We start from the raw sequence: 27138 nt of genomic DNA, 5'->3' as shown, positions 1-27138 counted from the left end.
TATTCCCATTCCTGCATCGCGCCCCTCACGCCTCCATCCCTCGCTCATCTTCTCGTATTTTACTTCTCGCCCTCGATAGAGTGACTTTACAAATAACTATTTATTCTACAGGCGTCGGCAGAATTTCTCGACGTTTCGCTATGCAGTGAATAATCCGTCGTAATTTGCAATACATGCCTTTCCTAATGTATTTACGTTACGTAAATATTTATACACGTCACATTGCAATTCTCGTTTCGACGAAAAATTCTGCCGTTGAGAGCTTCAGCGAATCTTCGGAGATTTCGATTGAACGCAAGCGTTCGTTCCTCTTTCGCTCTTCGCTATAAAATTACAACTTCATCCTCGTGATACTCGATGTTACCGACACTGCGATATCGTTCCTCGCGCAGCAATACGAACTTATGCTGGAATGTCTGTCAATTCATTTCATCATGTGCGATATCGTACTCTTGCATGTAATTACTTACTAGGCTCATTTTCATACGTAATATATACAATATTACAGGTCAAATAATTAAATTTTAAGAAAAATGCATAGATAGCAATACTGCTAATCTAATGCTAAATGTTGCACTAGTATCATCTCTGATGGTTATACATATTATATGTTCGTATTATATAGCAGTGTCGGTGACATCGCATTTTTAACACTGACAGAGGAACGCACTTTCGGTGCAACATCTTTCGTTTCTCCGCAACACCCGCAAGCCATTGTACATACTTCTCTCTCTCTCTCTCTCTCTCTCTCTCTCTCTCTCTCTCTCTCTCTCTCATTTCCTCTCTAAACGCATACATGCTACTAATAATATTATTATCACGCGTGGTCTCATTGTTCTGCGCGCCACTCTAAGCTCAACACGCTGATATGCTAATAACGCTCTGTCACACCTTGCGCAACTACCATTTTATCGATTACTTTTGATCTACGTGGCATCGGTCGTTTATCTTTTCGCAAGCATACGCTCGCAACCGAATCGAATTTGTTAAGTTTCACGAACGGTTGTCGTCTTCCCACACGCATGTTTTATGAAGTTTCACTTCTTTTTTTTACGTCCGATCCAGTCGTCCGATTTTACAATTCGTCACGAAATAATTATAATAATCACCATTGGCCGGATATTAATATTATTATTTGTAATAATATTTGCAGTAATAGCGACAGTAGCATTGATAATAGTAATACAATAATTAAACAATAATAATCTTAATGGTATAATAGCAATAAATCAACCAACGTCTATTTACTCGATCAACTCGTAAATTTTCCACACTCGCTTGTAACGTATTATACCGTCAAATGTTAATACTATTTCACTCGTAATAAATAATTATTGTAATACGTTCTTTGTTTCATAGCATTGCTAACTAGAAAATTCTCCCTTCTTTAACATATCCCGTTCTGTACCTGAATATATTATTGTATTAAAATAAAAAAACTAGTCTATATAGTTGCATGTATAAAACTTATAGGGCATCTTTATGCCTTGTCGTAAACGTTGTCAAAACAACCGAATAATAAAATAATAATATATTTCGACTAGATCAATTAAGCTATTAATGCACATTCCCTGCATTATCATTGGCGAGAGTTATTCTTAAACAACAGGAATACAAAACCCAACTAGGATTTAATTTGGGAGCGTGCCCAAGATGTGTTCTCGCTACTTCCTGCTCACCTTCTTTCTTTCTTTTTTTTTTCCTTTACGCCGTATTACGCGTTTCGGTCCGATTTGTCATCTGATTTGAAGATGCGAGCGTAGCGATCGTAAATTATTTCAATTATTATAACCGTGGGGCACGGTCTCTCTTTCTCTCTCATTTCGAGGGTCATACCCTGCGAGGGCGAGATTCGTCGTGAAGGGGAAAAGGGGCGATGCACCTCCATATCAAGCGCCTGGCCTGCTCTGCGAACGTCTTATTATTTTCATACACTATCATAGTTAATACTTCCGCTAGGACATTACGTGTGCACCGGCATGTACGTACACCCTGTGCTATGTTGTAGTTTTCCTATATACAGATATCTTCTTCCGACTTACTGCGACGAGTATCGTGGCGCATTCTCAGGACCGTCGAAAGACAATCTTCTCGTTCTCATCCGGTTTCAATTATTGGCATGCACGATTGATTTTAATTATGCTCATTTACGCTTTCGGCGATCCCGATCGCCCCGAGTGTCGCCCCGAGTCTGATCGAGGAAAAACTCGTATTGTTATGTCGGGGTTTGATTATACTACGCAACGTTCTCGGGCCCCAAGCGCGAAAGCGCGAAACTCGGGGCCGCCGATTACAAAATTTTATTGTATGCCACGCCGAAATCAACAATAAAACTGATCTCATCCTTTACGACCTGTATAATATCTTTCTCCCTCAAGGCTCAACGATACTTATCGTGTTGCGCCCAAGTATGCGTATGTATGTGTGTACGTGTGATGTATGAATTATGCGTATCTTATCAAGTTTATATTAAATTCGTGTGTGTATGTACTTGTATGTGTTTGTGTGTGTATGTGTACATGTATACTCGTGTCTATGCTAATCGCGTACTTCTTCTTTTTTTTATATATACTCGACTCTCACCCGCGCTTTTTCCCGTCAACTCTCAATTTCGCTTCCCTATATTCAATATGTAAAAATATACAGGTTAGGTGTTATATAGTCGTAAGTACAGTTAAAAAATTCTACACTTTTAGTCTCGAGTACGGGATGCAGTCGGATCGTCCTCAGAGTGATCTACGGCGGTCGAAAGCAAATCCAAATCCAAGAACGCGAGTGAAACGCCATCGTAACTCGACATCGTCGATCGGACATGCCGCGTGTGAGGAAAAATATGTAGCAAAAATTAACGTAGTTGCGAACGCCTTTTTCTTTTGCCAAGCACGGTAAGAAATAAAACGGGACGTGCATAATGGACCGTGTCGTACAAGTATCAACTGTATCACGCATCTGCGTCGTCTTCACGTTCCGTCTGGATGAAGCACCGACCGTCATCACGCAAGGCGCACTCTTTTTCACACCGACCGCCGCACAATATATTAGCAGTTCCTTTGCACTTTCGTAAGGATACCTAAACTATATATGTATATGTATATATATTTTTTATATAGCAATTATTTAAAGATTTGTTCACGCGTGGGTGTACCTATAACGTTTGATACGATCGACATTCTCTCGAATGGACTCAAAAACGACGTGTCCTGACTAGAGATCACTAAAAATTCCGCGCGCCCTTCTCTCTATCCCAATTCTGACTAGATCCGCAGACTTTTAAGTCGTAATTGCACTGTTTTCGAAATTCCTGCAAGCGAGCGTTAAAGTCAGTCTCGCGGTGCGCGTGACGCGCGCACCGTCGTGATTTCGTACGATTAGACTTATGTCTCCTATAACGAACGACAATTGCCGGACAATCGTTGCCCATCGCTGTTGAGCCTTGACCATGTCTGCATTCGGCAGAAAAAGCAGCTTTGCAATTGTTGTACAATTCTTTAATATATATTAAAGAATTTTACAATTGCAAAGCTGCTTTTTTCTGCTGAACGCAGTTAATGATAAACTCGTGCAAGGAATCGTTATACATTTTACTCGCATTGTCTATTCAAAATGATTTATCCTGAAAATGATTTATCCATTGACGAAGTTAAATATCTATTAACAATTAAAAATGATTTAAAAATAAAATAAAATACCAGCAAGCGTAAAAAGAAATTTAAATGCCAGAAATAGAATTGAAAACACTCGTTTATATTTAAGATAGACATCAAATATATATATAATTTATTTGGTATGACAAATTAGAACTATTTTAATGTACAACATTCAATTTACTTGAGTACTTGCTAGGATTTTTAGAATACTTAGATAGATAAACCGTTCACTAGAATGATCACTGATGTTTGAGAAATATTATTCTCTCCTGGACGATACAATCTATGCCTGAAACAATTCCATTCTTTAGCAATAAGCGATTCGCCATGGGCAACTGTCGTTAGTTCGCTTATTACGGAGTCATTTAACAAGTATATTATTCGCAACAGTATATATAACATCTCAAGTAAACAGCAAAAGCGCATTGTTACGAGAAATGCGGGAAACAATAAGCCAACGTAATAAATATGATCAGTATAAATATAATCAAGAAAATAAATAATCGCGACAAATAATAACTGCACTAAATGTACGGTTTCGCTAAAAATTCGACTCGACTAGAGATACCTTTGAGTCCCGAAATGCAATAGATGTAAGCCTTAAGCCTTAAAAAATTAATCAATCACAATCGAATGTGAGAAGAATATTCAACTATGATTAGTCAATTTTTTAAGGCTTAAGACTTACTAATATCTATTGAGTTTTGGGATTGAGATTCGATAGAGTAATCGCGTGACCGTAACATGGTAAATGTTCCAAAGACAGCTTTCGAGGATAAATGCGTTTATTAAAATCGTAGGATCACAGCGTTGCGGCATGCTTTAGCATCGATCGTGGGAATTGTTTTAACGACTGGAAAGTACGCGTATCATATACATTTAGATCACCGCCGACCAACGTCGCTCGAAATCGCAATGAAGAATTAAGCGCGAGATTATAAGGAGGAAACTCACATCTTTCGTCGCGTCAATTTATTTCTGTCGGACATGCAAAACTTCGTACTTCCCTTCCGCGCGACTCCCGTCAGTTTACGTTAAGATTGTTGAAATTCGCGTTTATGGTATGTAAAAGAATACATTTGTAGTCAGTGTGAGTTTGAAAATGACTTTTAAAATCTCATTTTACATTTTATTTAACATAATATTAACTTCGCTCTTACAAATTTCTTCCTATTTTTTCATAAGAGAAGATGTCATGAGAATTGACTTTTACAAATTATTAAGCAAAAAATAAATACAAACTCGCCTCTTAATATAAAATGAATTTCATCAAGAAAGATTTGTTTTGTCATCTTTTTTTAGATTATACTATCATTTATAATCTTTACAAAAATACTGCTCAATTTAATATCGAAAGTGGTTAATTACTCATTTTGAGTATTAAAAGCACTGAATAATAGTTTTTAATACTCAAAGTAAGTAGTTAATTATTACTTTTTCCAATAATAAATTTCTATGAGGGGATGTCTTTCAGAAAAAGAATATTAACCATTCTCTGTAAATTCTAAATTCTTTTTCTTACTCTAAAGAGTGAAAATTAAGCCAGTCTTAAAAAAGAGCGGCTCAATTTTCAATTTTTAAGAGTGAGATTTTATTCTTCAGAGTGAGGTTCACTCTAAAAGGTTTAGAGAGCACATTAGCGTCGATTCCGATGATTTCTCTGCTGTTTGTGTGGATGATGACTGAATAACTCAAAATTTTCGACGGAGAGACAATAAATACTGTCAGTTGGAAAACTTTAACCAGGGTATCATTTCGAAAGCGCGTTGTATTTTATTTCGTCGGTCGTTCGCGCGTTATCATGCCGGCATCTCGTGCGAAAAAGGCCACTTGTTAGCCAACTGTTGCATTCCGAGCAGGCGCCGAAGTGATGCATTATAATTTCCCCCGATCCCGGTTCGGGATTTGTTCTCCGAGTCTTGCCCCTCGAGTCAACTGGCGAAGAAAAAATACCAATTGCAATTCTAATTGCGATTAAGTTACACTCTTATTTCGGACGTGCGACAAATTACTTCGACGGAATTAAATGGAGAAATTAGAGGGAAATTCGATCGTAAAATGTCTGGTGACACGAACGAGTGATCGTATATCGTGCCGAGAGAGAAAATATGAGAACACTGCTCGTCAAGCTTCAAAGAGCATCAACGTGACAACATTATCTCGCTGTTCGCGCACGACGCGACGTGTGCTCGGAACGGCGATAAATTTGGAAGAATCGATGTTGGCACAATTATTCTTACCCTCCACGCTAATCGAAACGAGACCTCGAACAAAAAGTGGAAACTACATCGCTCACGCTGGCTAGCAAGTCCTTGTTAAAGTTGATAAGGTTTGCGATCTCACAAGTCATTGATGACGAATAGAAATTCGAGGCGTTTTATATATTCTCGCGTGCTACCTAAATAAGTGTGGCATAACGCCGGGAGAATGGACTATCCTTATCCTTATCCGTAGTTAACTTCATAATTAACAAGCGCGCTAGAGAAAAAAATTTCGCTCTTCACAAAAAATTTTGACTTTTAGATTTTTCGTCCCTGATACGCAACTTCTTAACAGTTGCCGGTTCTAATTTTACGTATTATTTCTTAGACATGCGCATACTACACATAGCAGCGAATGTTCAATGGACGTTTCCCTGTGGAAAAATGACATCTTTAAGTCATCGATCAGTTTTTAATACATTTAATCTTTGGCGTATGAAATCACGAAAAATATGATGATTAATAAATAAACGTTTTTGCTCAATTACAAAAAAAAAAGAAAGAGAATCTCCACCTACGTCCATCGGATTTCCGATCCCTGCTACGTGCAAAGTACGCAATATCATCGCGATAAAAATGTGGACGTGGCGTGCTATAATTGCAATAATAATTGCATAAAGATTTTAGAATTAGGACGAGAAGAATATATCCGAATTCTGGACTTTGTATCGATTGACGGGAATCCTCGGGACAGCCGACGTTCAAATGCGACAATTTGAAGCTTCGTCACTCGCGTTCCCCGTCCTTCGTTCGTTTCCTCCTTTTAGAGATCCGTCGTAACTCGAATGCCTTGTGTCGAGTTTTTCTATCTGCATGTGACCGTTGGTAAGAACTCTTATGTCTTCCCGTGTGCTCTCGATTTAAATTTAATTTTAGAGTCGACTTTCAATCATTATATTATATATATATATATATAGTATGTATATAATATATGTTAAATTATGTCTTGACCTTACGCGCTACAAGATTAAAGTTAAAAACTTATCTTTTGGCGATTAATTATTTAAAATATGTTTTGTCTGTAAGAGTAACCCTTTAACATGTCCCTTCGCTTACTGTCATATTCTTCACTTCGCTTTCGTTCAATATACACGCGTTACGTCGCATACACGCACATCCACTTGCTCTCCTTTTCTGCAGTACCGCGCTTTGTCTTTGTCATTCTGCCGATTTTATACACTTATTTTTCAGTACTTTTGAGTTCTTTTAGATTAACGTATTGTTCATATCTCGAAAGTGTGCTATTTATATGTATTTATATATATGTACAAACCCGTGATGCATGCATACATACATATATACATACACATATGTATATATGCATATATATCATATGCATGTGTGTGTGTATCGAGTATATAAGAGATAACGACATGCTTTCAGTATTGACTCGCGTGACGTGTGTAAATTCTGACCTCAGACGCGAGATAGAGATTATAGTGCGTTTAGTTCTAATAAGTACGCGTTAGCGATAGTCATGTAATCATTACGTACGTATATATCCTTTCCCTTATATACTTAAGATGGCTCGCTATATAAAACTACGCTATATGCTAATCTTTTCATATATTTCTTCAGCATCTCGGGATAGGAGCTACCACAAGCTCTACTTGCATTTTTATATAGTTTTCTATCTTCTTCTATCTATTCGCGTTTCTCTCTCTAACATCTATGATTTTCCTCTTTTCCATATGTTTCTGTATAGCCTCTAACGCAAAGAACTATAACGGTTTTTTACAGTCGATTCGTGACGCATGACTTCATCATCGTTTACAACTATTCCGTAAAGCTCGTTCAGTCGATGTACGTTTCGAAAATATTTCAAATTGAATAAAAATATGAAAAATTATTTCTAAATAGAAATATAGAATATCGTCATACTTTGTCTATAATTATATCCGTTTTCATATTGATTATTAATTATTATTGATCGTTCTAAATTTTTGTTAGAAATTAAAATATTCTATCTTCTCCTTTTCTTTGCACGTGTGATCTTGATGAATTTTGTCGATTCTCTATCTTCCCGTGTTGCTCGCATTAATGTTGAACGTATAATAAATATATACCTTGTTATCGCCACGAATCGACGTTTTCACTACACGCAATGTTTTGTTCTGACTCTCACATGCTAGAGCGTTAATAATAATCACAAGATATATTAATGACGTTTCGATTATACTTTAAAATTCACAAATAATTTTTATTCAGATTCGGGGGGAGTAAACAAAACTCGAAAAGTTAATTAAAGAGTTAGACGAATATTCGAAGACAATAGAAAAGTTCCGCAGTAATTGCAAAAATTCTTATTGAATTAAATCTATGTTTTAACAACCATATTTAAGAAAATCTACATTATGTAAGAATATTAATAGAAGGATATTTTCGAAATCCTATTATCGATCCTGCAAATAAATATAAATGAATCTACTGCTTTCTTTACATATCTCAACACATGACTGTCTCAACTGTGCTTTTCCAGATTTATCGAAGAGAATAAACAAATGAATTCTTTTATGAAAATGCGGCAATGTATACAAGCGTATAGAAGCAAGTGGAATAAAGAGAGTATGCATTTTAAAGATGTCAGATCGAAGCTAGAAGAATAACTCCCAATCACCCAGCAAATGCAAGGAGTGCCTAGAAAAAGCACGAAATCATGTTATTCATACCGTCCCGCTTTTCACAACGACAGCGAACAGTATACAGATAAACCGTTGAAGACCAATTTGCATAAAGACACACGCATTCGTTTAACGAACGTCGAACGCGATATCTCATTTGTTTTACGAAAAAGAAGTCTCTTTGGAAATTGGAAACTTTGCGTTATAACGTATTTCAGCGTACTAAGTTAAGCTCGTTACACACGTAGAGTTTCTAGTGTTCTAGAATATAAAGTTGCTTCCCCATCGTTAAAATTCATCGTTCGCATCATAAACGCGGTGCAGAAAAGCCTCGTTCTCCCGCACGCTCGTCATCTCGCGTGTCGTTGGTCCAAGGCGGGTTCGTGTTTGCCGAGAAGGAGATTGAGGGAAAAGCGAGAATGAGGAAGGAAACCGTGCCTACGAGGAGAAAGTACACTTCACTGTAATCCGGACTGCGTGTTCGTCTTTTCAAATGATTTCTCGCGTGTCGCGTAGCATAACTATGAAACGCGCTGTTCTTCGGGATGATAAGGAACAATTGGTCCCGGGTAGGTCGATCGAAGTTAGTGGCCGGGTAGAGAGGCACGGAATGATACCGCGTGAGATAGATCTCTCGCGAGGACGTGCGCGATTTCGCGGTGACGCGCGGCGAAGGTTCGATGGCCACCTCTAAACCGCGCGCGCGTTAAGTTTTATTACGTTAAAGAAAAAGACAAAAATGCAATTTTTTTTCGGTCGTTTTCGTCATGTAATAGCGCGTAAGCGTACCTGAAAGAATTGACATCGGTAGCCTTGAACATCGTGTCGAACGGCGAGTTACAGCTAGTGGTCGCGACGTTGTCGTCGCGGCCCGTTTGCACCCCCTCGTCGATTACCGAACTGGGGATGGCGAGGAAGCGATCGCGACGTCGAGGCGAGATAGACGGGGAGAAGCAGATGACAAGAAGAGAGAATTACGCGGGATAGGGAAGGAAGAACGAGCGTGGTTGTGCTCATTTACCGGAGAACGCGTTCTTGATCGGTGCCGACCAGGATTGCCAGATGTAGGCAACTTGCGATAGACTTGTTCTTTTTTAGCCGAACGTCTTTTCTAGTTTCATTTTTTCTCTTTTTCTCTCTAACTTTTTCTCTCTATGAAAAGAAAATGGGGAAAAATGAACCGTGCAAGTTCAGCTAAAAAGAACAGACCTATTGCAAGTCGCCTAAAAGACATGTGTCACCTGGCAACTCAGGCACTGCCGATTGAAGATCCTTGAATAAGAATCTGAACACAACCCGCATTTTTGTACGCAGGATAGTAGTTTTAATAAAAATCTGCGAGAGAGAAGGACATATTGTACATTTACTATTTCTTTCTCTTTCTCATTCTGTTCTATCTTTTCCTCGTCTGTTTTTTCTCTCTCTCTCTCTCTCTCTCTTTCTTAGAAATTGTTGACGGATCAATCAAAGAGGCTTTTTCATGTTCAGACTTTTATTAAAGGATCTCTAGTACCGACGCCCCGTGATATCCCGAAACATGTCTGTTGAGGGGACCACGAGGACGAACGGTGAACGCATCTCGCGAAGACAAGAAAACTAAGGGCTCCATCAGCAATACGTAACTAGAACGGCCCGCTAAAAACTCGGCTTCGTTCCCAAATCGATGAAATTCGCTACCGAATCCGCGACGAGTCTCTAACGTTCGCGTTTAAAGTCTACGACACACGACACACAGTTTTAGCTTATTCATATATTTAAGAAGTAGTATGATTAGCGGCCTTATTTAAATGTTTTAGCTTCGCTCGCCTTTCGTGTCTATGTTTTACGTGCACTCGTAGTATGGTTCCCTCGTGGATTAGCGCGTGTTTGCGATACCCCTGTGTATATGCGTGCGCGAATCTGCGAATCTTGTGCGTGTTATGCGAATGTACGTGCAGATGTATTTTTATTTCTCGTTAACTTCACTTTTTTTTACAAGTTACGCAAATAATTGCAAAAAACATACCCTGTTTCCTAGTATCACCGACACCACGGCTGCCGGATCGCATCGCGGCGCGTGTGACTTGATTCCAATTTACGTCCTACGTCTAATTGGGACTTGGTAACAACGCGGCGTAGCGGTGTCGTGAGGGTTGATAGGTTTTTTTTTGGCTGTTTCTTCTGTATGAGTACAGTGCGGTGGCTGGTGCTGCCGGTGTGTCCGATGTTCGTTCCTTTCTCCCGGAGCGAGAGCGTAGAATTCTCATCTTCCTCTATCGTATCTCTATCGCGCGCGTACAACGGCAATCGGCCGGAGAAAGCTACGATCCGCGAATGTCGATTCCGTGCTGCTTCCTCTCGCTGTTTTGGCGAGAGATGAATTAGGAATTATGAAATAGCACGTAAACACGGATCCGATCGCGTGCTCGTCGTTCGTTCGCGCGGCGCTATCCGAGGTTCGCGGCGCGAGATCGACGGACGTTCGTGACTAATTTAAGATGCGCGTCGATCCATCGAATTCACGATTTATGGCGTTCGTGATGATCCTAAATTTAAGGACAGAAACACGATGAATTGGCTCAATAAGATACAAGAGCGGTAAAAAATAAATACAGAAATGCAACTGAACAATAAACAACATTTCAATCCAAAACTGGTATTCGCTTACGTCAGAATTTGACAGGAAAAGTCTTCATTTATTTTATACTTCAATTATACTTGCTTTTTAATTATAAGTCTTACAATTATTATCTTATTGTACATTATAAAGTTATATTCTGTTCTTTAGTCTTCGTCTTATTTTTATACTTTTCATCGTATCTCCGCCCTAATTCTGAATCGAGAATTCGTTCGCGGGAATTCGTTTGCATCCAGATAAGTATACGTGCATCCCAGACTATTTGGAGTATCGATTTTCATTTGGCAACCGACCCGTGTAACCGACAATCTTCGCTTAGTTGATGCAAATGAATTTACGCGGTGGATTTGGGCGCCTCGAATTGGAACTCGATTCTCGGACGTGGTGCATTCTGACGTCTGGGATTTTGCATGCGCGAGCACATCGCTTCCCAGAATTCGGAACATTAATTTACGGGCATCGAATTCGTCTCAGCATTACAATCACGTCATGTAAAAATAAATTCAAAGCTGATCCTCACAGATTATACTATTATCATATTATTATTTCTCCTTAGAGCTAAGAATATCCTTTTTTATTTAGTTAAGTCTCATTTATTTCATAGCGAGATGCACACTACTTCGGTTGTAGCAAAAACTTTGTTTGGATAAAATAGTTGTATTTTTTGTTACAATAGCCGTTACCTTCGTATTTATATATTTATATATGTATATTATTTATATTTATATATATATGTATCTATATCGTTATGGTATCTATTAGGGTAGGTTGTGCTTCTTGATATTCGCTAATAGTATTGTTAAACTTTAAAAAGCTTAGATTGTAGTGATATTATCAATTGGTGCTTGCATAGAAGCATCTCTCCATTATACGTGTCTTATAATGTATGTATGCGCGTGTACGTGTGTATGTATGTGTATGTTGTCTTTGTATTTTTGTATGTATGCACATGAGAGGAGATTCGCACGATGCGCGGGTGTGTCTATAAATACTCATAGCGATCTGGCACCATCTTTTTTCTGAATCTCTATCTTCGGGCGTCCACTCTGCGTCGTGTCGGTTCGCAATTTCTTTCAAATGGATTTCGTCGAGCTCGTCGCTCTAATCCCGTTTTCTCACATTCTCTCTATCTCTCTCTTTGAAATTTGCACGCCCCCACGAGAAGTGAAGAACACATTCAAATAATTCCACGAGAGAATCGAATCATCCGCGATCCGGCTCGCATGAGATATTCAAAAGCAAAAAACATCCCAATGAAACCGAACATCCTAAGTATCGAAAATCGATGCGGAACAAAGAACGTATCCCTCGAATCCCGCTGCCACGAGATGTGATAAGGATTTTCCCTACGATCCATTACCTAATTTCCACGCGTCTCTCGTCGATTGTGAGACGATGTAATTGCAGAAGGAACGCGATCCAGTTGAAAGAAAACCGTGGCAAGTTCGCTGTTTGAGGACGAGCATGCATCACTCTCATGCGATTACGATCCCGATGGAGAATCACTCGGAAGGGATGGAAACCCTCCAACTCAATCTACACGCTCGGACCGACGTATCTATCCATAGGACAAGGAGAATCGTAGACGAGCGTCTAATCCATTCCGATCAGATCCATTCATCTCGTAACCGTATTTCGCGCACGTACGTCACACGGATCCCATGCACGTGTACCACAGAGCCCCGACGATCATCCGTGAGAAGCGAAATGTCCGCTCACGGAGACGATAATATCATCCTACAAGCGTGCACAGTTTGGCACTGACCGGCACGCAGCCTGATCGCGCTTTCTAATTACGTTTACACGCACGCTTGTATACGAAGGATTTATAGACGCCTCCATGTGTGCACATATGTGGTTTCCACGGCAACTACCCGGATTAATTTGGATTTGGAACAGCCAAAATCACGAGAAGAATAGAACAGTACAACGCGATTGTTAAAGACCCTGCGCGCTTAAATCATGTTTATCACGTTTTCCGAATCTAAATTTCCGAGACATGCTATCTCGACACAATTTTTGTTATTGAGATTTTGAACGCTCTTCGCGCGATAATATATTATTACAGTAAGCCAGTCTACAAAAAATCCAGTATTTTGTGTAAAAACTTATTTTATCATAAAAAATATACTTTATAGTTACTTATGTTGAAATGAAATCCTTCATATTATCTCTTACTTATATTTTGTATTGTTTCATTTCATTCTTCCCTTTAAGAATGCTATCAAAAACTTTAAAGAAGAGAGATTTGCGCATAAACGATTAACGAGACTGTGGCTGCTCATTTCCACTTCGCATCCGTGCACGAGTGGAGTGTGCGGCGCGGCAAAGATTTATCTACGATCTCGCGATAATATCACGATGAACTTTCGCGCATCCTATAAATATCCGCGAGTCTCCTGTTGTTGAGTCAACTACGCCCGACGTCGTTAATAGCTTCCCCTTTTTTCATATATATATATATATGTATATATTATATAAATTTAACCTTCTAAAAATGACAAGAATATATGTGTATGTTTACGTTACTGTAGTGTATAAGTTATGTATATGTACCATAAATAATCGTTATCGTTATTATTTATTCTTTGTCGTTTTAGCATTATTTTGTTTATCATTATTTATATATATGTATATTAATATTATATCGTCAATTTGTAAGCACATATCCTTGTTCCAAGCGCATTTCTCCTTCGTTATACAATTAGCCTCCTTACGTACACACGCGTGCACGATTACATGCGCGCACGTGCGTGAGCCACGTACACTGGGTGTCAGTTAATTGCGCACGTGCGTCGCACGACATGCGTACCACGCGTATTGCATATCCGGACGAACAACAAATTCGCGAAGGGAATTGTAAAACGAGAAGATTTTTGTTCGCCTAAAACGTAGGTACATATGTATATCTATATATATCTATGTATATATGTGTATATGTGTATGTGTGTGTGTATGCATGTTTAATGAAATATATGCAAACATAAGTGGCCGTGGCAGCGAGCCGGACCAAGCAATTTCTCGTCTCACTAAACTCGTCATAATTTATTATACGTTGATTTTGCTAAAACTAGAATAATTTACTAATTGTAAGTCCCTATAAGTTTCTTTCGATCGATACATATATACGCATGTACACACATCACGTACGTAAATGTGTGTGTATGCGTACGCATATATAATGTATATATAATATTATATATATAAGTATATATACTATATATATAATATTTAATATTTATCATATATATATATGTATATATATGTGTGTATATGTATATATGTTGTTGGTACTTTGGATGATTATTTCCACTAGATCAGAGTTTTCCCTCTCCGCTTCATCGCTCGCCTACCCTATCACCTACCCTATGCGTATTTTATATATTCTGTGTTTCATCCCCTATTCCTCCCATCTTCCCCTCCCTCGCTCTTCCTTTCTTCTGTTCTTTGGCTTTCTTTCGCGAACTCGCTCAAGACTTTCTGCATATCCGACTGGGCATCGCACGCGAAATGTTCAATGTTTTGTCTATTTCAGTCACAGGAATTCCGCATGAACACACATGATTGATCGATTGGGCATACCGAACTTGCATCCGGCAGCACGCGGTCCTCTTCTCTCGAAAAGATACATACGTTCAAATTTATCATTTTTAGAGTCCCGGCCAACATCGAATAAAACATACAGACCGGTATTCATAGTCGCGATTCTTATATTTAAGATTGTCTTAAATGCAGTCTTAAAACGTCATAAACCAATCAGAGAACCACATCAGCTCTTAAGACATTACTTAAGACGATCTTAAAATAAGAACTAACCGGCCATAGTTAATGAAACCATTGCACGATAATCAGACCCCATAATACATCTTAAATTCAATTCTTTTTATACTTAAGAAATAAAATCGAACGTAAAAAATATTACTCCCTAACACTGTTTGTTCCTGTATCGCAGTCTAAAGAAAGACGAGCGAAAGATAAGCGATTCTAAGACAAATATTGCAATTTTACGTAACGTTACCATCCTTATATCATTTTCTTTGGTTTTCTTTGTTTCTCCCTATTTTTTTCTACTTCAACAACAACAGAAGGTAGCGTCATTACTAATAAAAACTTAAAGAGGACTATCATTGGCGACATCGTCATCATCTGGACAATCACAGCCTAGCTGACATTTCTCGGGCGATGCTTAACCGATCAGGCAAAGTCGATCGTCGATCCATAAATCGGACCGAGCCGCGGGATCGATGGCAAGACGGGCGGGGCAATCGCGCGCCCTCACACGCGATTCCTCTCGATGTTCACGCAGGAACCACAACGGAGTAGATTATACTTTCGGCCGGAAACTCGCGCGTCACTTACTTAGCAATAATTACAATGATAATCACCATAACCATAGTAGTAATAAGAGCTATTAATCGCGGAGAACGAGCACCATGCGAACGCGCGCGAGTAGGACAAGACTTTCTCGCTTCCTTCTCGACGCGCAGCACGACACGCGCAAACTCCTCTTCATGCACACTCTCTCTCTCTCTCTCTCTCTCACTCTCTCACTCCTCTATCTGCAGTATATAAAATCTACAGCGCGTCGTACGTGTTTAAACCTTAAACGTTAAGGAGAACCCGATATCCGGCTGGGATGTCGGACCGGCGCTGAGCCCATGTTCGCTGCTATTTTCTTTTTTTTTGTATTTTTTTTTTCTTTTTCTTTTTTTCAAAGTTTTCAGACGCGTTTCGTCAGACGAGCACCCTGTATAGCGTATGATTGACATTTGTCTTTTTGGGAGAGAGATATCGGACCTCATCCGCGTCTTCGGGACGAGCCTGCATTTTATCCTACTTTCATCAGTCGCGCGGGGATTATTTATCCGTCCCGTCGTCGTCGTTGTCGCGCAGGATCTTCATCGCGACGACTAAATCGTTCGCTGCGTACGAGTATAGAAGATTCGCCAGCCTCTCGTACTACGGCGATCGTCGGAGCTGTTCTATCCGGCCGACGGACACGACGATCCGGCCTCGTCGAGGGTCCTCGTCGAGGATCAATCTGACCGGATGTACGAGTTGGGCAAATTTTCCTCTGTCATGGCATCTTTTCCGCGCTTTGTATCGGCGGACTGGCAACGAACACGACGAGACTCCTAGGAGTGTTTTATCGACGGGATATTTCGTGATTTAGCTATTGTCGGTTTGATGTCGGCTGGACGATCGTCGCGGCGCGATGTCGTGACTCGCGCGTGTAACTATAACGGTGTCGCCATGTATCCGGACGACATGATCGGTTTTAATATTTCCAGTGCTTCTGGCAGATCTCTCCGGATCCTCGAAATGTTCGCGACAGGTTTCGCTGCACGCTCATGTCCATTCGCGCCCTCGTCCTCGAGTTCAAACGTAATCTCTCACCTGGCAGTAGGGACCAGAGGCTAGACTCGCGGAGGACAGAAAGAAACATGCAGATTTGTAGTGTGGGATTGGACGAAAAGGAGACAGGGGAAAAGCCGATGTTGCCTATCGATGGATTCCGATTATCTGAACATCTGGGAAACGTCGTCTCAGCGTGTCTCGTCCTCTTCTCTCTTCAGCTCTTCTTCTCGGACTGGGTTCAGCGCAGAACATCCTTCATCGCATTCGTTTCAGCCTCTTCGCCGCCGCCGCCGCCGCACGAACTTCAACGACGTTGAAGCCGTTGCTGTCCTACTGACTTCTAAATTTTTACCCTCTAATGAATTAACTAGCTAGTATACTAAGTTGTTACGGCGGAGAGCGTTGTAACGGTGATTCAACTCGTCACTCCTGATCGTCGAGCGTCCATCGAGTTCACGTTCTCGGACGACATCTGCAATTCAAAGCGACGATATTGTATAATTTCTGAGATACGAATGCGTAATAAAATTATTTATCATGTTTATCAATTAATAATGCTAATACTTAAAGAACTATATATAGACTTTACGTCGATATTGCTATTTTAAACTTAATAATTTTATCGCAGCTAAAAGAAAAATGTTTAATACCTTGTACGAACGCAAAAAATATCTTCTTTTTTCGCAAGAAAAAACTTACTCTGTTAGTTACGACATAGGGCGCGACTCGTCCAGATTTTCTAGGCTAGGACGTGGGTTAGTATGGCCGGCTGGCGTCCTTGGGCCTCTTCAATTGGACTTTTAATCGTTTCATCCCTATTTGGAAGCCGTTCATCGCTTGGATCGCTGCATGCGCGCTCGCTGGATTATCGAACGACACGAAACCTGAAAATACCGAACGTTGAATCCTGCAGTGTGTAACAGAATTTTTCATCCCTCATGAAAATCTTCTTTCGATTATATGAAAATGTAATCTTCATTTATTGATGTGTATAATCGCCAGAAAAGATGCCAAATACAATTTGTACGACACAGGCATTAATTATTAATAAATGCAATACAATATTAAATATAATACAATAAAATAGTAATTCAGTTTTATCATAATGACATTCATAATCAGGGAAACATATCTATATATGATAAGGAAAAGTATAGTTTTAGCATTTTTAAATAGTTATTATATTTTGAGGATAGTATTGATTATTTGGCAATTAAACAGCAATCTAGGCGAATCAAATCTTCCGTGAAGAATAAAAAGTTTTGGTTCATGAGCCGAATATTATCCTGGAAAGGTAGATACACGATAACGAAGACCCTCAGAGGGACCGTTTTCCCAAAAGATCACCACGACTTTCTCGGTTTAAACCAATTTTGATCATTAAAGCCGATCCCATTTTAGTTTCGACATCATGGTGATCTAAACCGCGAGTCCCTTCATCTTCTGTCCACCCACGGCTCTTTGCTTCACAAATTACTTTTTATTTTAAGACCAAAGGGCATCCTGATTAGTCTCTGGAAAGTTTGTGAAAAAAAGTTAAGTTATATCGAGTTTTCGTTGCATAATACATTAAAGAAAAAGATTCATATAGACAAAAATTTTATCTCAATCGCGATGGTTGCAATTATATAGCGAATTTTCGACAGAAACTGTTGCGTCAAAGAGTTTTTTCGTTAAATTGATCGCGGCGAGGAACATGCTTTTGATACAAACTTCCACATATTTTTTTCCACTGCGAGCATAATTATGACGTGTTGAGAGCCTTATACCTTTTTTGGGAGGAAATGCGAGTGTCTGAAACAAGAGACAAAATACACGGACGCAAACGTATGAATCGCATGTGGACGAATGCGAAGATCAAGGACCGAACGAACGCGAATGGAATCGTCCAATTATCTGTATCCTCATATTCTCGGATACGATTAATCAAAGGAACGCCAGCGGCTTTTATCCGCATTCTCTGTTTCGGTCCTCTCTGCATAGTCTCTAAAAAAGAACTGCGCAGTTTGATTCTGGCTCCATTGAAACGGCATTCATATTCAGTTCATCCGTTAATACGGACGAGACGAATTAAATTTCCATGATTAAACCACCACTCTCTGATTGGAAACGTGTAAAGTCATTTAGAGCACTGTAGTATGTGACTGATCAAAAGTTATAATAATAATCACAGACATATCCATGTATGTCATGATTATATTTTTACGTTCAGTAAATTATACGATTCAAAGTAAAAATATATTGAAAAATTTTTGTAAGAATATTGTTTGAGATATTGCATTATTTTTAATAATATTTTTTCTTATAGCTTTCATTAAAAATAAAAAAATTTTTTAAATCGTATAATTGTACAATATAATAAAAACGAGTGATATAAAAAATTTAGGTATGATTTCATATTCACTTCCGTTGTCTGGCGAAATGTGTTGACGTCCTTCGTCCTACCTTGTGTAATAGTTGTAAGGATTGAGTCAGATGGACGCATCCTTCGTTGTTGCTAGTCGTTCTGAAATTTGTCCGCAGTTACCGTCGCACTTACCAAAGCATTTACTCTGGTTGGTCGCCCGGTCGATGAAAACTTTGGATGAGATGACGTTGCCAAACGGGATGAACATCTGCATGAGCTCGCCGTCACCGAACTCCTGGGGCAGGTGGTAGATGAACAGGTTGCAGCCCTCGGGTCCTGAGATAGAGCATCCTACCATATAAATCAGAGCACATCTAAACATCTAAACTTGAAGTATAATACTCAAGTTAGAATGTTAGTTCTGGATGAGTTTTGTTCTTCGCAAATATAAATGATTCCACGCGAGAGCTTCAACCCGTTGGCGAGGTCGCCAGCGGGTACTGTTTTTCTTTCTGATTACTTTTTTCTTGTCGGTGTCGTCTTTCTTTTTCTTTGATGAATGAAGATGAATCTGCGGCAGACTCTTGACGACAATACCGATTTCTCTCGTCCGTCCGAGTGCGAAATGATGATGACATATAACATGATTTTGTCACCCACGAATGATGCGAAATGACGTGAGCATGAATCAAGCACGAAGTTAAATTAGACTGCGAGCAAATGACAGAAAATGATATGAAAATGACCGAATGTTGAGAGCAAAACGATTAGAAAGTCATGAGCATTGTTTCACTCATGATTATTAATAGAAATTTCCCGGTTTAAATAACGTTGAGTATTTATACTTTCAAATATACACACACAACACTGGGATTTACAACACAATGACAGATGAGGTGATGGATGCTGAAATGAGTGAATGGGTATGGATGGTGACGATGATAGTGACGACACTGATTACGATGGTGCGATACTCCCGTATTTTTGCCAGACACGATAATCCGTCGCCCTATTTTTTCTATATGAATATTCTAAATGATACAAATTTGCCGTCATTCTGCGCAAAAACTCTCCTACGCACACATCTCTTCCTATTCATATTATATTACAGATTAATTATTATAAATAAAATTAATGCAAATGTTAATGATATATGAATGTAATATAATTATGGTAAAAGATCATGAGTCACGACCTAGATTTTAAAATTACATTTATAATTTTACATTCCGTACTTTCATATCTTGCTCGTAATTTTATGCATTTTTGCACAATTGATTGTCCTACCCTTTTTCTTATGATCGCTTAAGTGAAGTAGGTCTCTTTTTCGACTTTCGGTGTTAAAATGTCAAAGACATCGAGGTTTAATTTAGGCCGATGAAGAAAATCCCGAGAGTAGAGGCGAAGGAGAAGGGAAGACTACCCGAACACAACGGCAGTCCAAATAAGGATTTAGCTAATTTCACTGAACTTTATAACTCCGACGTCAATTAGCGGCGATTATGACCGTGGAAACTTCTGCTCTCTTGGCCAGAGCTTCTCCCGACTAACGGACGCATTTAAGTAATGAGATGGCTGCTACTCAACTTTTAGGGTGCTACTCATCGCGACCTGCGTTCGCCTCCACCCAAAAGATCTTTTGCGGAAAGATTCCTCCGGGAATCCGTTGGAATATGCTAGTCGAATCATCGCAGAGCATAACTGTCTATTTTCAACCCAATTATTTCCGGTATGTCGCTGTTCAACGATAATATCGCATGATTCGTTGAACATATTTGCTGGTCGATAAGATTATCATCGCAAATTCCGGCAAAGTTTAAGAATTAATGCGACACAGACAAAATTTTACGACGGTTTTACGAGGATATTTTCATCTGATTCGGAAGTGATTTTCATCGATTGTCCGAGAGAGAGTAAAACTTTAATTGTAGTTGTCGCAAATAACGCACCGTGATCAACATTTGCAAAAGTTCGAGTTACAAAACTTGATTCACAAAAGGATAAAACTTTCCTATCCTCGAGCATTACTCTATATGCATTTCTGATAAATGTGTAATCCATGATATCGAAATTTGTAAAGTAATTCATTCGCGGATTGGAAAGTTGTTCGTATAACGATCTGCAATTTAAAAAAAAAAGAGCGATGTTCCGAAACAAATCGTCGATTTAATACAAACTTTTCCGTCAATTATAAATTAATGTTGTTGGGTACTTAGTGCCTCGAGAAATTACAAACCTGTTCTGCGGTTTACGCAAAGAGTGACAAACTCTCCCTCTCTTACGCGAAACGACTTCGTCCTGGTAATAACTCGATCGTGGCTGTCACGCGAAACCCAAATTAGCACGAGTGTCGACGGGTTTCCGGTTCCGACTGGGGAGAGTACGGAGGGGAATTGCGGTGGACGACGAAATCACGAAGAACGAGCCATAAATTAAAGCCCGTCGTCGTACCGCGCGCGCGATCGTTGATCCTGAAATTGGTTTTCGCCTCTCTAATTGGCACACACGCGGTACGTGCACGCGAATTTAATGAGAACGACTACCTTGTCTACTTCTATGTCTACTTCTGTCGAAAAGTAATAGCGGAACGCGCTACGTAAAACATCAAGATATCTGAAATTCGCAAATCTCCATCTCTCTTCGTATAATCAAATATCTGTTAAATTTAACAGTGTAATTAAATTTAACAGTATAATTTTAATATAACTAAAATATTATGCGACTTTGCATCCATTTTTTTAGAATATATACACAAAATTTATATGCAGAAGAATCATTTTTTTAACACAATCTAAATATTACTTTTATTTTTAAAATTACATGAATTTGAGTTTTTTTATGCAAAGTTGAATTATTTTGTTCGTATGACTGAACTGTATAACAACATATGTATTTTCGCGAGTGACGGTGTTGCCGATCGCGAAACGGATTCGTGTCGATTTTTCTCGTACAGATCACAAAATCTCGCAATGCACGTATCACCGTCTCGTAGCGAAGCAACAACCAACATTGGTCGACAGCGCAACACCGAGAACAGCCACTGACATCGAGTGCAACGGCGAAACACCGAATTAACGACGAACATCCGAGATACGTTGACGTAAAGAAAAAAAAAGATAAAAGAAGGAAGAGGAGAGCTATCCGCATAACGTTAAAAATATTATGACACAGTCATGGTCAGAGAGAAGAAATGTATATACGAACACCGAAAAACATCGTGTAAGACGTAGAACACCCAGAACAACGATCAAGGAACTTAAAGTAACACGGAGCAAGGGTAAACTCGCGAAGCGACAGTCAATAATAGATCGATACCACTGTCATGCAATGATGACAATAACGTCGATTCCCCTTCAGCTCCCTTGGGTTCCGTCCGATATTGCGGCACGCCTAACGACTTTGACATCTAACATAAGTTTCTCCAAAAGATAAAGTGTCTGCGCACACACGTTTTCTTTATTTTTACAAAACTTGTATCTAACACACAAGTTTCCAGGAAGTCAGCAATATGATAAACGTTGCTCTCTTTTGGGAAAAAAAAACTTTGGGAACTATTTGTGTTCTTGACAGTGTATTTTACACTTACACACAGAGAAAAATGAGAACAGATATTAAATATATTTGTCATTTCAACTATGCAGATTGTTCAAATATATATATAAAAACAAATAAATGTGAGATATATACATCATACGATATAATACAATTCTTCAATAATAATCTAAAACAATTAATATTTTCGATTGTTTGACGAAAAGCGAATAGAGTGTCATAGGTGATTTTATCTCGTAAAATATATCCCGTCAGGAAATAAAGTTATTAATAATTTTTTATCAGGGAAGAAGTGAGAGAAAAATCGCGTTGATAAATACGCGAGATATTTGTCATCACGTACGGGAAATAAATTCGATTAGAGATTTCTCTTACTCTCATCTCGTATATCGCTTACGATTTAGTCGCGACGCATGGGAAAATGTCAGAACGCATCGACGAGACGAAAAGATCAGGTGGAATGAAAATAGGAACGGTTAGAGACGAGCAAGAGGGGGCGGACATAGCGGTCGGAGCAGAGGGTTGAGGCCGGATAAAACGGAGGCGGGGTAGCGCTGTCGCGGTAAACTTTCCATTATCCTGCGATGTAACAACGGATCGCCGGCGGGCGTAGCGGCAAAGTAATTAAAACTTTCGTTTTATTTGCATTATCTCATTGCGAGGCGTCGTATATTCTAATAATGGCGAGTTGTTAATTGCAATTAGGCGTTGGCTCGCTCAACCCTCTTCTAACCCCGGACTTGCCTGGTCGACTTTTTTCCTGCCGTCGGCTCTCCTTCAGTACCTTTCCGCAAAAGATGGCATAGTAAATGACTAGTCCGCACCGATATATTTGAGAGACGAGACTCCCTGTCTCTTTGACCGACCGCGTTCTTTTATTCCGACTGGTGGTTTTCTAAGTAATCGCATTTTCATGCAATTTCGTGCTATGGAAATTAAACTATTGAATTGAAACATCCGTCTTTGAAGCAACGATCTTTCGATGGAAAGAAAACCTGGCAAATACTATACAGGATAGCATAAGAAATTTCGGTAGTTTTTAATAATCAAACGTTGTTGTATTAAACTAAAAATGACAAACGCGAAAAATTAAACGGAACGCAAAAGATCTAGGTCAATTTACTCAGGTATCTCTTACTCGTCACTTTTTTTCGCATAATCGAGCGATATCGCTTTGCGAGATGTGCAATTACGGTACGGTACGGTTTGCTGCGGTGGCAGCGGCGTCGAGAGAAGTCGAAACTCTTGCACCTCGTTGGGCGCCGACGATGGATAATTCGTGTCTGGACGTGTGTACGGGACGTGGATCTACAATCTCAGGTCTACAGACGTTCGTGTTTACAGTCAACAGTTAGACGTTGATGAGCGTGTTGTACTTACCTTCCCTCTGCGTGGGTGCCACCGCGGTCATCGGCTGAGGAATAGCCTGAGGAAACTGGCCGTAGACGGCGGGGTAAGCTGCGACAATAACAAATAACAAGTACATCATGAACTGTCCACATCTAGATCTGTGCGTGCCATTGCCTATCCGTTCCCCACATAAACCCTCTTTTTTTGTCCTTTTCCCAGGCCGTACTGCGATATCCGCTGTCGACCGTCGACGGTAAGAGCCAGCGACAGCGCGAAACCGGCGGCAGCCGCCGAACGAATATAGGCGTCGTAATTCAATGCAGCGATAGCGCATACATAATGGACGATGACAGTAATAAAAGCCGAACAGTCCAATAAACGTCAACAGATTCAACAGAAATTGCGCTGCCATCGCTAGACAGATTACAATGGTGTAATTTATGACCGTGCGTTTCAGAAGCGTCGGGAACGCGTAAATCGGACGCGACCATTTATTCTTGCGATTTGCCGAAGATTCGTCGCGAGGGGAAAAGGTTAAAGCATCAACATTAAGAGGATATTAAACGTAAAGAACGCGAGGACACATTTCTGCGTCATCTCTGGGGAGCATAAGATGCAATTCGAATTATGCGAGTTATTCCGGCCCTCGATATTAATGACAGATTCTATGATCGCTTTGGAATGGCAAGTCTCTCGAGAATTAAGCTTTTTGAACTTTAATTTAGATAACATCTATCCAATTCAAGTCAATTTTATTATTTATTCAAAAAGATTACCTCTCTCTCTAGACGTGATTATCAAGTGTTCGAGGTACGAGAAATGCTGATGAATATAACAAATGCTGATCGCCAGTAAAATTTTCTCTGCAAAACTGTTATATTCTGAAAGATTCCCGCATAATCTTATCGTTAATGCGAAATATGGAAATCGTGCTTCTAGCCAAGTGGCCTGTTTGCCCTGTAAAAGCGAGCGGTGTAGAAGCGACTCACTGATACGAAAGCTCGTCTCGTACAGGCGATTCCAGGCGGCATTCATCACGGCGTTTCTGCCGACAAGGGTATTCGTCTCTCAACGTTCTCACCGTACCGCGCGACTTTCAACACGATACTTTCGTACGCGAAACCGTCGCAGCCTGCGAAAATGCAGCGTTGCATCCGTAGTACGTCATTAGCCGACACCAGATATTTCTTCAAAGCCGATTCTCGAAACGACGTGCCTCATTAAAATGGGATACGAGAGACCTTCTTAGCGCAATGATGTAGCAAAAGTCGTCTATGCACAACTGTACAGAATATCCCGTTGCAATTTGCGAAATTAAATATTTAAGCAATCGAGAAAGGAACGTCCCGAGACAAACAACGTTAAAACGGAAAATTTTGCAGAGAGGACATACGATTCGTACGGAATAAGGTTCTGAAATTGGAGAGACATTATCGTAAAAGCGTTTACTTAATATCATATAACGAATCGACGGGGAGATCTCATTATAACAAGCTTTTTGTTACTATGAGATTTTATAACGTCTCGTATTAATGTTGACACCGTCAATACATTAATGATTATTCGATGTAATGAAATTCTAAGATAACAAAATTTTATTTAAAAGCGTTTAATAAAACTTGCTGTAATATAATATTTAACGAAATTGGAGAAAAAAAAAACGGCCGCAGAATCAATAGATATCAATATCACTTCTGATCAACGAGAATCGAAATGCGAAATATTTCACATTAAACAGAAGTGCCAGTTATATTTTAATTCGCAATGCGATCTCTATACGTTTGATGACAATTGGTTAGTCTGTAAATTTGGACCTCGCTATAAACGCGCGAGCCCAGCATTATACCGTTCGCTACACGCAACGTGGCAGAAAGCAAGTACGTCTTGTTATTAATTATAGCTTGATAAATATTTAAAATGCTCGTGATTGATACCTGTTTGTGACGGATAGGCGGAGCGTACGCGCGGGTTACGCTCTCAGATCGGCAGAGGCGAATTTTCGCCCCGGAATTAATTATTTCCGTGCAAACATCGCTTTAATATATTCCGATTGACGTTACCCGAGGCCCCCCCGGTGCGCGATGGATCAACGTTTGGCGTATGAAATAAATACGCCATCATACGTCGGAGCCGCGTCACGCTCAGATAGAGGTACGCCGTTATTCCGGGATTGCTTTTTTTCCACTCGCTGATCTCGATGGCGTATGTGTACTCTGGCCGAAAATACATAGAAAAAAATATACCGCTTTTGAGTCCTCGATAAATACGAACCGACGGTGCTCGCTCGCTCCTGTACGCGATCTATACGTTTGTTATGACTCGAATTTGTTGAATTTCCGCCGATACGTTGAAGGTACATTGAGAGACACGAAGACGGATTGATCGCTGACACGAATGGGAATAAATGATATCCCCTTTCTTCTCGTTATTCGCAATTGTACTTTCGATAAGCGGACAACGGTCGAATGGCGTAAACGCGGAATTTGTTAAACGTCCTCCTCCCTTCCTCCCGTTACTGAGAGTGATTGGAATGTAATAGAAGTATAGGTCCATCGAGACGCTGATTATCCGTGAAACGAGATCATCCATTTTGTGCCGGGCTTTATCGGATCATTTGCACCAATGCGCTGCACTTTGACGCTGCAACGTCGACGGTCGACGGCGAATAATTCGCCATTGGCGTTGGTGAGGGAGCATGCACGAGAGGAGACGTGTAAACGTTTAAAACTACAATATAATATGTACACGAAGTACATTTAGAAGGACATCGAAGTACATCGTAGCACCACAGCAGAAGCAGTATAGAACGAAACGTTGACGCGCACACGATCATGTATGACGTGTACGGTGTGTATATGCATGCGACTATAGTTGCATGCAAACAACCAGCAACGCGATCAGCGAAATCGAATTTTTTCGCAGGTAAGTGCTCCGACGGCGCCCGGATAAAAGCACGTAAACGTTGGACGTTCTCTGATGCATTTTTTTCCCTTTACATACAGACAATCTCCGACCCATCTCACGGCCACACGCACGTTTTTCGACCCGCTCAAGATCGCGATAGGCAACATTCGGGTGAGATGAGTATTCAAAGTGTTATCTAGCGCGTGCTAAAACTGATGCCGCGAACGTCGCGATAATGCAAAACGTTACGATAATACGTGACTATGAAACGACGCTAAAATACATATTCGTGAATTAATCTTAAGTTTACGGAGAAAAAAACTTGCGATCTATCGTTATAATTCCGTTCGTAAAGAATAATATATAAAAAATGTAATTTAATAATTTATATCTTATGAATAATAATATAAACGAAGTTTTATATAATAAAAATGTTTGAATAATTTTTTTATGATACATTTGTACAGTAATTTACAATCGA

General features: G+C 39.7%; 1 protein-coding gene across 10 annotated transcripts in view; it reads right to left on the bottom strand.

Moving 5' to 3' along the window:
• Positions 1-15851: 15851 nt before the first annotated feature.
• bru3 (CUGBP Elav-like family member bruno 3) overlaps positions 15852-27138 on the bottom strand; it is a 91626-nt gene continuing 80339 nt past the window's right edge. For 6 of the 10 annotated variants that reach the window (XM_018449979.1, XM_018449983.1, XM_018449980.1 and 3 more), the window contains 4 exons: positions 23784-23861; positions 19044-19202; positions 17204-17388; positions 15852-16976 (listed from right to left, as the gene is read on the bottom strand). In XM_018449979.1, coding sequence (XP_018305481.1) covers positions 17261-17388; positions 19044-19202; positions 23784-23861 — 365 coding nt within the window. In that variant the 3' untranslated portion in view covers positions 15852-16976; positions 17204-17260. The remainder of the gene's footprint in view (positions 16977-17203; positions 17389-19043; positions 19203-23783; positions 23862-27138) is intronic. The other 4 variants (XM_018449984.1, XM_018449989.1, XM_018449981.1 and 1 more) reach the window with 3 other exon arrangements.

Source organism: Mycetomoellerius zeteki, unplaced genomic scaffold (assembly GCF_001594055.1).
Source record: "Mycetomoellerius zeteki isolate Tzet28-1 unplaced genomic scaffold, Tzet1.0 scaffold252, whole genome shotgun sequence".
NCBI lineage: Eukaryota > Metazoa > Arthropoda > Insecta > Hymenoptera > Formicidae > Mycetomoellerius > Mycetomoellerius zeteki.
This window is presented reverse-complemented; position numbering and strand designations above follow the sequence as displayed.